Source organism: Tiliqua scincoides, chromosome 2, assembly GCF_035046505.1.
Source record: "Tiliqua scincoides isolate rTilSci1 chromosome 2, rTilSci1.hap2, whole genome shotgun sequence".
In the NCBI taxonomy this organism is placed as follows: Eukaryota; Metazoa; Chordata; class Lepidosauria; order Squamata; family Scincidae; genus Tiliqua; species Tiliqua scincoides.
This window is the reverse complement of record NC_089822.1, coordinates 264,319,935-264,334,039: the sequence shown is the minus strand read 5'-3', so window position 1 is coordinate 264,334,039 and position 14,105 is coordinate 264,319,935. Positions and strand designations below refer to the sequence as shown.

The following is a 14,105-nucleotide window of genomic DNA, read 5'->3' as shown; positions in this document are numbered from 1 at the left end:
CATATTGTTGGAAGCTTTCAGATAGACAATGAAAATGCATTTCTAATTGCCGACTGCCTCTCTACAACAGTAAGAAAAACTGTTTTTAAACCACAATTGTAAAGGGACATACTTTTTAATTTTTTAAAAAATTCCTTTTATTTAACACATTTTATGGTATCAGTAGGGTCAAAACCCTGTGAATTTCGAGACACAACCTTATTAGGAGCAATGGAGGGGCAAGAAACCTGGAAGTGGGTGCTTAAATCTATTTTTCCATTTTTTTATCCACAAGAGGTTCTGGAACAGAACCCCAGCGGATAACAAGGCACGACCTGTAAATGTATTTAGGATTGTGCTGTTATATTTTTTTTAATAGGTGGGGAAAACCCTGGCCTCTGAGCGGCCCGCTTGGAGACAGGCTGTGCAGCATGGCCTTTCCCAGTTTGAAGAGACACTTGGCCAACAGTCTGAGGCAAAGAAGGAAGGCCCATAGCCAGGGAGACAGACCAGGGACAGACTGCACTTGCTCCCAGTGTGGAAGGGACTGTCACTCCCGGTGTGGAAGGGATTGTCACTCCCGAATCAGCCTTTTCAGCCACTCTAGACGCTGTTCCAGAACCACCATTCAGAGCGCGATACCATAATCTTTCGAGACTGAAGGTTGCCAACTAACTATTTTTTTTAAATGGAAAGATAAGTGCCCACCTACTATTTTTAAATGGATTATCTTTTAACTCTCTCTATATTTGAATTAGTTGCATATAGAATAATATTTCACATGGATAAATTTTTGGATATTTGGAAACCTTTTCAAAATAAGAACATAAGAACAGCCCCACTGGATCAGGCCATAGGCCCATCTAGTCCAGCTTCCTGTATCTCACAGCGGCCCACCAAATGCCCCAGGGAGCACACCAGATAACAAGAGAACTCATCCTGGTGCCCTCCCTTGCATCTGGCATTCTGACATAACCCATTTGTAAAATCAGGAGGTTGTGCATACACATCATGGCTTGTACCCCATAATGGATTTTTCCTCCAGAAACTCGTCCAATCCCCTTTTAAAGGCGTCTAGGCTAGACGCCAGCACCACATCCTGTGGCAAGGAGTTCCACAGACCGACCACGCGCTGAGTAAAGAAATATTTTACTTGTTTATATTTTAAAATACTTGTCTATAGAGCTTTGCTACTGACTCTTTTATGAAGGGTTTCTTCATGTCTATGCCTATTTTTACTGATTATATGTTCTTTGTTTTTTTCCATTTTTTCTTATTTTATATAGTTTTGCATATATAATATCGAGATCTCTGATTTCATTATTGTATAATGTTATTAATTTAAAAAAAGAAAAAATACAAAGGTTACTGATGTTGCATTAACTATGGGTATGCATACATTGAATACAGACAAGAGATGCATAAAAAGGATTGCCAAGTTGCATTCAGCTTTTCCTCCCAGGATATGTCACTTTGGGAAAGGAAGAGATCACATACACCAAAAGTTTGAGGCTTGACCAAAGTCCTTGAGAAATATGGCCTGTATGTCAGAGAAGTCATATCTTGGCAAACAGTTCATCTCACACACTTGCATTCATCAGTGCTGATGTCTCAAGCTGGTAGTAATGTTCCTTGGTATCAGAGTCCATATTGTCCTTTATTATAATAGAGGGCATAACAAAGTCAGGAAATAAAAATAAAGAAGAAAAAAGAGGGGCATATTGGGCCTAACAAGAGAAAAGGTTGGGAGGGGGGGCCGATCCATCCGTAATGGATACTTGTTTCATAAACCGGGCCAGATAGAATTTATGGTACCCACTGAGGATTGGTGGTTACGCAGGAAGTGATCCCATTAAGCAGAGGATGGACAGAAATAAGCTCTTTGTTTTCACATAGGATCTCATTAACTGCAAATGACAGAAGAAAAAATATGCAAATCTTCAAAATATTTCCAAGACATGAGAGACCCCAATTACCAAACTGAGAGGACCCAACTGTCATGCAGGCCGACTTTCAGGCGTTTTATCTGAGCTGCAACTGAAGCTTTTTCCACACTCTAATCATTTATTTAGGTTATCCCCTGTGTGGGTTCTTTGATGACGGGACAGGCCTGAGCTGTGGCTGAAGCTCTTTCCACATTCCAAGCAGTTATATGGTTTCTCCCCTGTATGGATTCGTTGATGTGAAATCAGGTTGAAGCTCCGAATGAAGGTCTTTCCACATTCCAAGCATTGATATGGTTTCTCCCCTGTGTGGGTTTTTTGATGTGAAGTCAGCTCATATCTCCGAATGAAGCTCTTTCCACACTCCAAACATGTATATGGTTTCTCCCCCGTGTGTATTCTTTGATGTGAAGTCAGGTCAGAGCTCCGAAAGAAGCTCTTCCCACACTCCAAGCATTTACAAGGTTTCTCTCCCGTGTGGGTTCTTTGATGCCGGGTCAGGCCTGAGTTGTAGCTGAAGCTCATTCCACACTCCAAGCATGTATACGGTTTCTCCCCTGTATGGGTTCTTTCATGTGAAGTCAGGTCAGAGCTCCGAATGAAGCTCTTCCCACATTCCAAACATTTATATGGTTTTTCCCCTGTGTGGGTTCTTTCATGTGAAGTCAGGTCAGAGCTCTGAATGAAGCTCTTCCCACAGTCCAAGCACTTATATGGTTTCTCGTTTGTGTGGGTTCTTCGATGCATAGTCAGGCTGTCGCTCCTGCTAAAACACTTTCCACATTCCAAGCATTGATATGGTTTCTCCCCTGTGTGGGTTCTTTTATGCACAGTCAGGTTTATGCTGACACTGAAGCTCTTCCCACATTCCAAGCATTTATAGGGTTTCTCACTTGTATGGATTCTTTGATGCACAGTCAGGTGACACCTCCGAATGAAGCTCTTCCCACACTCCAAACATGTGTATGGTTTCTTCCCTGTGTGGATTCTTTGATGCACGGTCAGTTTTGAACTCGTGATGAAGCTCTTTCCACACTCCAAGCATTTAAATGGTTTCTCCCCCGTATGGGTTCTTTGATGTGAAATTAGGTCCCAGCTTCGAAGGAAAGCCTTTCCACATTGCAAGCATTTGTATGGTTTCTCCCCAGTGTGGGTTGTTTGATGAAAAGCCAAGCTTGAGCCGTTACTAAAACTTCTTCCACACTCTAAGCATTTAAATGGTTTCTCTTCCATATGGGTTATTTGATGCATAGTCAGGTTCGAACTCGTGATGAAGCTCTTTCCACACTCCAAGCATTTAAATGGTTTGTCCCTTGTGTGGGTTCTTTGATGCACAATCCGGTCCCAGCTGCGAACAAAGCTCTTTCCACACTCCATGCATTTGTATGGTTTCTCACCTGTGTGGGTTCTTTGATGTGAAGTCAAGTCCCAGCTCCGAATGAAACCCTTCCCACACTCCAAACATTTGTATGGTTTCTCCTCTGTGTGGATTCTTTGATGAAAAGTCAGGCTTGAGCTCTCAATGAAGCTTTTTCCACACTGCAAGCATTTAAATGGTTTCTCCCCTGTGTGATTTCTTTGATGCACCGTCAGGCGTAAGTTCCGACTGAAGCTCTTTCCACACTCCAGGCATTTATAGGGTTTCTCCCCTGTATGGGTTCTTTGATGAAAAGTAAGGCTTGAGTTCTGACTGAAGCTTTTTCCACACTCCAAGCATTTAAATGGTTTCTCTCCTGTGTGGGTTCTTTGATGAACCATCAGGTCCCAGTTCCGAATGAAGCATTTTCCACACTCCAAGCATTTGTACAGGTTTTCCTCTGTGTTCTTTGTTTGATGGAAAGTCAAATTTGTGCTTTCACTGAAGTTATTTCCACATTCCACATATTTATATAGTTTCTCCCCTGTGTGGGTTCTTTGATGCACTGTCAGGCTATTGCTCCTACTGAAGCTCTTCCCGCACTCCAAACATTTAAATGGCTTCTCCCCTGTGTGAATTCTTTGATGCACAATCAGGCTGTTGCTCCTACTGAAGCTCTTTCCACACTCCAAGCATTTATACAGTTTCTCCCCTATGCAGGTTCTTTGCTGTGTTCCAAGTTTTGATTTAGTGCTAAATGTGTTTGCATATTGATAGTATTGTTCATTTTTCATTCCAATCTCTTCTTCTCCTTTAGCTGGGATAACTTCAAAATCTGCACCCTGTGGAGCATCAGGGTTATCTCTCCAATTCTCTGTCTGGTTTCCTTCCTCCTCCTCTGATGCATCCTGATGCTCACCTTTCTCACTTCTATGGATATTTTTATGGAATGTAATTTGTTGGAGTGAGATTTCGTGGAGGTTAACAGATTTAGCCCTCCATTCAAGTGCTGGGTTTCCCTGATCCTGCTTCCCTGATCCATCTTGGTAGCCAAATGGCACTTCCTCTACATCAATGATGGTTGTTTCTGATGACACACCACATGACTCCCTCTGATCCTCATTGTCTTGTCCCCTGCTTTCTGGAACAAAGAGAAAATCTTCATTAGCAGTGCAATAGAGAAATGAAGCCTCTAAATGCACTCAGAAGTAAACCCCAGTTGATTCAATGACACTAACCCCAGGGAAGCATGCATCGGATCGCAGTTCTGCTTAGTGACTGAGGGCCCAGTCCTATCCTACTTTCCAGCACCGGTGCAGCTGCAATGCAGCCCCAAGGTAAGGGAACAAATGTGCCCATACCTTGAGAAGTGTGACTGCCTCCCCACCAGAGGATGCAGTGCATGTCCCATTGGCACGGCTGCACTGGCACTGGAAAAATTGGATAGGATTGAGCCCCAACTCTCAGCTGCTGTGGAGAATTCACACTGGCTGCTTGGCCTGTGGCAACCTGATCCTGGGTTGGAGGCAAGTGAGGCTGCAATCCTATTCATACTTTCCTGGGAGTAAGTCTCATTGAACACAGTGGGACTTACTTCTTAGACATGCATAAGCTTGGGCTGTTAGCTATTGTGGAGAACGTATCTGTGGAGAAGGCACAAGAGGGCATCCCTCTGGCCTCACTGCAGTTTTTATCTCTTATCAATGCTAAAACATTTTGTATAGTGGGGCTTTTCCATGAGTGGTTTTGTTCCTGTATAAACAAGACCTTGGGAGCACTGAGCTCAGCCTCACTGGAAATGTCAGAGATTTCCACAGGCTCCATTTTTATCGCCCCTCTTGTTTAATCCGTTATTCTACTGCCCTTATGTCAGTGAAGCCCTGTCACCAACCTGACAAGACCTAGGAAAAAACAGAGAGAACAAGAGAGCAAAGGCACCAGCTTTCTGCTGTCTCTTGGCAACCTCATTTTGAGGTTGGCTTGCTACTCTCCCACAAGCCTGCCCATCTCAGCCAAGTTGCTTCCTATTCCTGGCCACTGATATGCATTTCTTGGTAACTGTCCCTCGCTTCCCTGGCCTCTGAGGGAAGAACAATCCTAGGGCACAATCCTAACCCACTTTCCAGCACTGACATAAGGGTAATGCAGCTTCTAGCTAAAGAAACAAACATTCCCTTACTTTGAGGAGGCTTCTGTGAGTGCCCCCCCCCCACTGCAGGATGCAGCATATGTCCCATTGGCACAGCTATGCCAATGCTGGAAAGTGGGTTAGAATTTGGGCCTGAATTACTCTGCGGAAGTCAAGAGAGTGATGTCTGGATGCAGCCCTGTACTCACTGAACCATGAAAAAGGGAAGAGGCCAGCAAAGAGGAATGTCTTAGAGCCCAAGCCTATGCATAGTCAATGCATAGTCCCAGCATAGTCAATGTGGCTTACTCCCAGGTAAGTGTGGATAGGATTGCAGCCAGTGGAAGAAAAGCATTTTTTGGGAGGTGTTGCTAGAACAGAGGTGGGGAGAGAACCAAGTGCTGCATTTGTGGGGAGGACTGGGTGTATGTTAGGCTGGCAAAGGGGGTAGGGCAGGAAGGGAGCTTAGTCTGGGAGAGGGGTCCATCCCATCCCACCTCTGATGAGTAGTAGAAGGTCCTAAGGAAGGAAATGTTATGAAGTTTCCACGTGAATGGACAGCATGAAGCCACAAGAAATATGAAGAGACTAAACACAACCCCTCAGAGGACAGGATCCACAACACAAGTAGCTACCTGTCCCCTTCCTTGAAGTTCAGGATCTGTCCCCTTCCTTGGAGACAAAGGGCGCCTCCACTTCTTCTAGCAAGGAGACATGATCAGGTTTGGGTAGTTTTTGGGAGGGAATAAGAGACTAGCTATTTCTGACTACATCACAGCTGGACATTTCACATCCATCCGCTCCAGTGCATTCTCCCCATAGCCAAGCTCCTGTAAGTCCCATACGTAGATGTATAGCAGAAATGGCAGGACAGAGTGGAAGCAAAAGCATCAGCTGATATTTCTGAGGACAGAAGAGGCCTCACTTCAAAGTAATGGCAAGATTCTGTAAATCCTTGGCTTGGTGAAAACTCTTTGCAGTGGAGATAGGCATGCCCACAGTTATTCATGCTTTAATGACATTCAGATTGTGTTTTGCTCATGTACTATACATGAGCGGAGACAAAGGCAAGGCACTGCAGAAGACAAGATCTGGGAGGAGAACAATAGAAGCCATGGGGTCCAGAATCAAGTGGAAATTCCCTCTACAATATCTTTGAGCACTCAGGCATGATAGACAAGGGACCTGCTCACACCCAAATTGCTCTGACTGGCCATGTTGGAGTTGATGCAACTCTGTCCGCTGTCCAGAGGGGGCAGGATGCTGTCCAGAAGAGGTCACGCTATGGCTCAGTGACTCTGACCTTTCTACCTGTTCTCTCTGTGATCCTTGTGGGGTGTGGCCCTAACCCTTTATCCTTCTCTGAGCACTTCCTCTTGTCCACTGACCACTGACCTGTTAAGATGCGCACACCAGGGCTCTGATGCCCAGGCCATCTTGAGCACAAGGCATGCAGGGCGAGGCAGCTCCAGGGCCTTGCTATCTCTAAGTGTTAGCTGAACCTCTGATCCTAATCAGATGCTGTAAATATACGCTCAATGGAACTGTGAGTAAATAACTTCTTTTTTGCAACTTTAACAAGCCATTGTCTCTTTGTCTTTTTTATTGATTAGCAGTCAGCCAGGTGTGGGAGGTTCCCTGGGGTGATACCCAAAGGGGGGGACTGCTGCTTAAGCTACTCTGCTTCCCCCCAAAGAGGAAACTATTTTTAATTTCCTCCAACAGACCATCAGTAGCAAGTGGGAGATTTTTGTGAGCTATCAGACACTTGGAGCATGTGTGTTTATGTATGGTGAGTGTGTGGATGTGCACATCAACCTTGTTATAAATCAATGTGGTGCTCCTCCTTATTCCCCAACTGGTATCTGCACGTAATTCCAGCAACCTGCGTGATACACTCCTCCATTGCAATGACTCCAGATTAAGCAGCTCAGATAAACATTCCCTCACAAAGATACCACTATGCTGGGCAAATCAACCAGTGAAATTCTGGGGTGCCAGAGGCCAACCATCAGTAGAACTCACCAACATGGAGCTAAAATGGGACAGAGTCATGGAGAGGCGAAGTGATATGTCAAATCCCATTCCCCACTCAAATCCTAGTCACAACCCTGACGGCGCCCTAAAATTGCACTGGCTTTACTAGTGGTGCAAGTCAAAAAGCACTCATTGGAATCAGCAGAGAACCAAACATCACTGCTCTCCTCCCCCACCTCTCCTACTCCCCTCCCTACAACCCAGCATCAGCTCCAGCATTTTGAACAAAAGCCCTGTGGGTGCCCCCCTCGAGGGTGCCCATCATCGCAATAGAAACTCCCCTCATTTCTGGGGAAACTTAGCACTGGTTGGGATGACTCTGGATAGTACATCTATGCTGTTCACATCACTTGCAAGGCCATGACAGTAGCTTGGCTTTTGCATCTGCGGGGGGGGGGGGGGAGAGATATGATTTGTGACCGTCTTCCTTCAGGGTCTGGCATCCTTTGAAGAGGTTGTGGCAGAGATGTATTTTGCTGATTCATCCTAAACAGTGCCAACATATCCCAGAAAGGAGGGGAGTTTCTATTGTGCCAAAGGGTCCCAACTCAGCCAGCACATTATGCTTTAAAGCCACTGCTGTGTTAAGTACTACTGTGCATTACCTGCCATTTCCTCTTCTTCCAGCTGAGAAATGAAATCAGGTTTGGGCAATTCCACTGGGAAGAAAACAAGGAGATGAGTCACTTATGAATAAAAAATATTGAGGCTTTCCCAAGCAACCTGATTCTAGATTGCCATCTACCCCCAAAAGGGCACAGAGTGGGACAGAAGTTCTTTGAACTCTCACAGGTGAATAAGCAGTAGAAACAGCTGCATGGACCCTAAAGTTGTCACTCTGGCTTATGGAGTGCAGGCTCAATGCTCATGAAACCTGGAATGAATCACTTGTTGGGAATCCAGTTGTGGAGCTGAAACCAGCCACTTTTCTTTCATCCACCTCTTCAACAGAAGGCCAGCCATCCCCCTCCCCATCCTCCTCCTCAAGTAATTCCCTCTCTGAAAAGAGACTGGGAATTTAGACAAGCAGAGAATGGGTGCAGCCTTCACCTGTCTTTTTATGGCCTTTATATGCGGGACTCTCATTGGAGCACCAGAGCCGTCTGGAGCAGCCATAGCTCAGTGGTTGAGCACCTGCTTTGCATGCTTTCTATCCTGCCATTTCATTCCCAAAAAGCATCAGTGAGGCCAAGGTCTGCTCTGCAACAGCAAGGCACAGCAGGCATGTTCAAGACACAAGTTCCAGTCCCCCACACTCCACTTTCTTGTGAGAAACAAGAAGTGGAGCAGCTCATGCCTTCGATTCCTACCCGCAGGGAGAAAGGGTGTTATTACCCAGAGAGGCCACAATCCCGTAATTCTCCAGCATGACCTCCCTGTACAGGGCCTTTTGGCCCAGATCCAGCAGAGCCCACTCCTCCTCCGTGAAGCGCACAGACACCTCCTCAAAGGACACCAGACCCTGGAAGGAAAAGACAAGTCTCTCCTCATTAATGATATCCCAAACTTTTGACATAGCATCTTCCCCTCAGACCGAAAAGGGAATTAAGTTGGGATCAGTTGGGTATTTTCCTGCAGTATATTTGGCAAAGCAGACCAACCAGTTGCCTGGATTTTTTCTTCTTTTTCTGACAGGACAAATGCAACTCCTGACTGATGTTTGGGGTCCTGAAGTAAAACACCACATCACTCACTGTGATTGCACCAATAGCATCAGCCTGGGAGGAAGGACAACTTACCTATCAGTGAAAAAGGGTTTAGAAAATGTTGGCAGAGTGCACGAATGTTGGCATAGTCACATATACAACATGGGACACAAAACATAAGATAACCTTCTTTTCTGTATACTTCACTTATACATGCATCAGCTACACATCCTAGAATCCATGAATGATATTTATGGATGAGAAGCAGAGCAGGAGGTTGCAGGAGTAACAGGATACTTAAAACTATTTCTAAGGTCAGTGACAAAGTGTGACATTGACACCTGCCTCTCCTCACTCCAGTCACTTCAATCAAACAGCCCCCTGACGCTGTGAAAAAGGGAGAGAATGGAATAAGCAAGGATGGTTTAATAACAGGCAATAAAGGTGTTACTGATCAACTGAGCAGCACTCCAGCCCTTGGAGTTCTCTGCAGTTTGCGCACACTCTTCATCTGAGTGGCCAAATAGGTGATCCCAGACACAAATGCTTCTTTCCAGGCGTCTGAGAAGGAAGGAGGCAGCCATTCTGCTTTTTCCATGTTGCCCTGATCATTTGCCCCTTACCTGAGCAGGCTGAATAGTTGCCGATTGTGCTTCTCGGAAAAGAGGAGACGATGTAGAATGCGGCCCTGAAGCCATTCCACTGCCAGTGAGGGAGACAAATGTGATGGGAAGAATATTAGCCTTCATGCCCTTTTCAAACTTCACTTTCTTATGCAATTTGACACGATCTTCCTATTTGTTCCATAGCTCTGGTTCTGAACAAGAAATCCCTCAGTGTGGTGAAGCCCACACACCTTGATTCATTCCTCTTGCTCATATTCTTCCTTCTGCCCCTTGGTCCCTGCTTCTCCAGCTCTCTGCCTCCAGCTCCACCTCTCAGAGGTGACTCTGCTTAGTCACCTCTCCTTGACATCTGCTTGCAATACTTGCTCCTCCAAAGTGTTTCAGGCCCACCACCTGTATTTCTGCAGCATTCAGTCCTCCCATTCAAACTCTTTGACAAAGCCCAGTCCCTAAGGCAGCATGTGCTATATCAATTTCATGTGCTATATCAATTTCAGACGGCGCCCTGTAATTTGGGCCTTGAGAGCTAACATGGGGGGGGGGGAACGACCCTGATTTGCAGGTACAGGGGGTGGAAGTGGGTGGTATGTAATGGAGGTGTCATGGCAGGGCCATTTCTGGAACAGACACTTCAGTCCTGGGTGGAAGCTCCCGTCATCTCTGTGTGTGGACAGAGACCCCTCTCCTCCCCCTCCTCTGTTGAGACACACACTTTGAATAATGCAGAGGTTATGATTCAGCCCATGTAAGGGCAGGGCAGAGATCTGGGGCTTTGAGTTCCCTGCTCAGTTCCTTCTTCTGACGGGATCAGTCCCCTAATAAGCTCCCTGGATCAGCCCCGGACACTAGAAGAATCTTTTTCGGCCTCAGACTCCAGCTCTTTCTTACCATTTTTATCCCACCCGCCTCTGTTTACAGCAGGAACCTAAAATACTTTCTTCCAGTCCCTTCCACATCCCCTTGTTTTTTGCATGAGCTTCAATGCAGCACAGCCCCTTCCTGGTCTCTCTGTTCCAGCTTTTGCACCATCTCTGCCAGAAACCCCCATCACAGAAACAAAGCCATGCAAAAGCAGATCCAAAGCTTTGCATGCAACTGGGGAGGGGGGGTTGTCACAGCTCCTCTTCTGGGCCCCTCGCCTCCCCCTTCACTATCTGGGCTTAGAGCCTGGCTGTCTTAGCCCACCTGGGGGCTCACCTGTCAATTCCTTTCCACCACCACCTCCCTAAGGCTCAGCTTCACCCCCAATGGACTTACCAGAGACTGCTGCTGACGTGGGTGGGGGGTGGCAAAGGAAAGAGGCGGAGCAGGAATATCCTATCTAGAAACTTAGAGTCGCTGCTATTAACCCCTTGAGCGCCTGTCAGCTGAGAAGAAACTGCAGAGGAGCCAACGCTCCACCCTCCAGCTCCCAGAAGGATCTCCTCCAGTCTGACATCCCCTCTTCCAAGCCAGTGGGGAAGAGGAAGAGCCTGAGATCCTGTCCCTGGGTGGAGGGGCTGAAAGGCCTTTGCAGGGAGTCTTCAAAGCCCCCCCCCCAAGTGGGCTCAGGCGCAGGAGGACCAGGGCAGGTGCAACAGGGACAGGAGCTGCCTGGAGTGGGGAGCCTGTGGGGGGAGGAAGAGCCTGAGATCCTGTCCCTGAGTGGAGGGGCTGAAAGGCCTTTGCAGGGAGTCTTCAGAGCCCCCCAAGGGGACTCAGACGCAGCAGGACCAGGGCAGGTGCAACAGGGACAGGAGTTGCCTGGAGTGGGGAGCCAGTGGGGGGGAGGAAGAGCCTGCGATCCTGTCTCTGAGTGGAGGGGCTGGAAGGCCTTTGCAGGGAGTCTTCAAAGCCCCCCCCCAAGTGGGCTCAGGCGCAGGAGGACCAGGGCAGGTGCAACAGGGACAGGAGCTGCCTGGAGTGGGGAGCCTGTGGGGGGGGAGGAAGAGCCTGAGATCCTGTCCCTGAGTGGAGGGGCTGAAAGGCCTTTGCAGGGAGTCTTCAGAGCCCCCCAAGGGGACTCAGACGCAGCAGGACCAGGGCAGGTGCAACAGGGACAGGAGTTGCCTGGAGTGGGGAGCCTGTGGGGAGGAGGAAGAGCCTGAGATCCTGTCCCTGAGTGGAGGGGCTGAAAGGCCTTTGCAGGGAGTCTTCAGAGCCCCCCAAGGGGACTCAGACGCAGCAGGACCAGGGCAGGTGCAACAGGGACAGGAGTTGCCTGGAGTGGGGAGCCAGTGGGGGGGAGGAAGAGCCTGCGATCCTGTCTCTGAGTGGAGGGGCTGGAAGGCCTTTGCAGGGAGTCTTCAAAGCCCCCCCCCCCCAAGTGGGCTCAGGCGCAGGAGGACCAGGGCAGGTGCAACAGGGACAGGAGCTGCCTGGAGTGGGGAGCCTGTGGGGGGGAGGAAGAGCCTGAGATCCTGTCCCTGAGTGGAGGGGCTGAAAGGCCTTTGCAGGGAGTCTTCAGAGCCCCCCAAGGGGACTCAGACGCAGCAGGACCAGGGCAGGTGCAACAGGGACAGGAGTTGCCTGGAGTGGGGAGCCTGTGGGGAGGAGGAAGAGCCTGAGATCCTGTCTCTGAGTGGAGGGGCTGGAAGGCCTTTGCAGGAAGTATTCAGAGCATTGCCTTCATTGTCTTCCTTGCCATTAACTTCCAGTTTCCAGCACTGGAGTGCAGCATTGCTGGCTGGGTGAGTTTGGGATGCACTGGGATCATATAGGACAGCCATTTACAACCACTTCTGCTGTGGCACATTGGTGCTCCACAGGTGTGCCACAAGAATTTGGAGGAAGGTCATTTATTAGTAGGGCCAATGGGGGATGTGAGCCCCACACTGGCAGCATGGTGTGCCTTGTCAACTGTCAAAAACCTGATGGTGTGCCTTGACAATTTTAGTGCCTTGTCAGTGTGCCATGAGATGAAAAAGGCTAAAAATAGCTGCTATAGGGGATCTTGTCTTGATTGCTCCCTGAAACATTCCTGAACTAAAATTTGTCCTTGGCACATTAGCATTGTTGGGACAGGGGCCTGCTGTCTCTCCTGGGACAAGGAGTTCCATATAAAACTGTCTTAGTAAATGTGGCAGGTCAGTCAGAATATTCTGGAAGCCTCTCACTGAAACGGAAGAGAAAGTCCTCCAGGAACCCCTTTGTGGGGGAAAAAGAAGAGATGTGGTTTGAATTTGGGAGGATCTTCCACTGAAAGTCTGACCTTGTCCCCTGTGAAAGGACCTCAGCAGGAAACAAGGTGCACAAGTGCTCTGTTTGTGGCAAACATTACAGCACGAGAGCCATCCTGGTGATTCACCAGAGGACCCACACTGGTCCAAATAGCTGTACGCATGCATGGACTGTGGGAACAGCACCAGCCAGCATGTCCACCTTGAGAAGCCACACAAGTCCACCAGCACACCACACACATCCACACACATGTGCTATTCACACCGAGAAGCCATGCACATGCTCAGAGTGTGGGAAGAAGTCCAGCCGCCACTCCAGCATGGTGACACATGAGGGGATCCACACCAAGCCATATGGCTGCTGTGACTGTGGGAGCCTCTCAACCCCTTCCATTAGATATAGGACTGGCCCACCTTACAGGGCTGTTTTGCAGAAATTCTTGAGAGTCTGTATGTGAAACCAAACAAGAGGATCAGGGACAGCTGTAAATGTATAATAAAGGCATTAGAAAAATGTCTTCCCTCAGAAGTGAGCAGCAGAACATACTCTTAAGAATGTGTTCCCCCACAACATGTGAGGCAATGTCATTTGTGTTATAGGAGTAGTTTAATTGTATAGCACACCATGAAGACTGTTTCTGATTATAAAGGTGTTAAAAATCTCCTCAGACTCCATGAAAGAAATCAAGGTACGGGGGGGGGGGGTGACGGACACAGGTGTGTGAAAGGGTTCAGAGGAATCATGACGGTTTCCCGCCAAAAGCCACAGTGGACAGTTAGGAGGGCCAACTGCCGTAGGTGCCCATATTTGGACATATTTGGACAAGGCTGGGAGAAGGAAGGAGGAAGAGACTCCATTGCTAACCACTGCAAAGGAGCAAAGCAGCTGGCAGCAGGATTGCTGGGAGGAGGTGCTGTTGCCAGAGGAACTAATAGATCTCCCTTCTCCAGCTGTGGCCAGGTAATTTCATTCACAGTGGCAGAGCCAAAGGTGGGGGCTATCCAGTGTTCTGCATGGAGTGCCACATGTGTGACTATATGCCTCAGGGGCATGCCATGGGCGTGTCCTCGTTGCAAAGAGCTCCAGGGCCTCAGGGAGCGGGTCTGCTCCCTTGAAACCTTGGTGGCCAACCTGGAAAAGCAGAGGCAGGTACAGAGGGACCACAGGGAAACTTCCAGGGACATGCAGGCTTTGTTCCATCCTCAAGTGGGCAGCTCACCAGCTGCCCAG

General features: G+C 48.2%; 1 protein-coding gene and 1 pseudogene across 1 annotated transcript; both read right to left on the bottom strand.

Moving 5' to 3' along the window:
* LOC136640512 (zinc finger protein 721-like) overlaps window positions 1-14,105 on the bottom strand; it is a 35,434-nt pseudogene continuing 21,329 nt past the window's right edge.
* On the bottom strand, window positions 4,263-9,792 carry LOC136640507 (zinc finger protein 557-like). The gene is made up of 4 exons (XM_066615675.1): window positions 9,714-9,792; window positions 8,780-8,906; window positions 8,050-8,103; window positions 4,263-4,416 (listed from the first exon to the last, which is right to left on the bottom strand). Exons 1-4 carry the CDS (start codon window positions 9,786-9,788, stop codon window positions 4,346-4,348), a joined length of 327 nt encoding a protein of 108 aa, XP_066471772.1. The 5' UTR covers window positions 9,789-9,792; the 3' UTR covers window positions 4,263-4,345.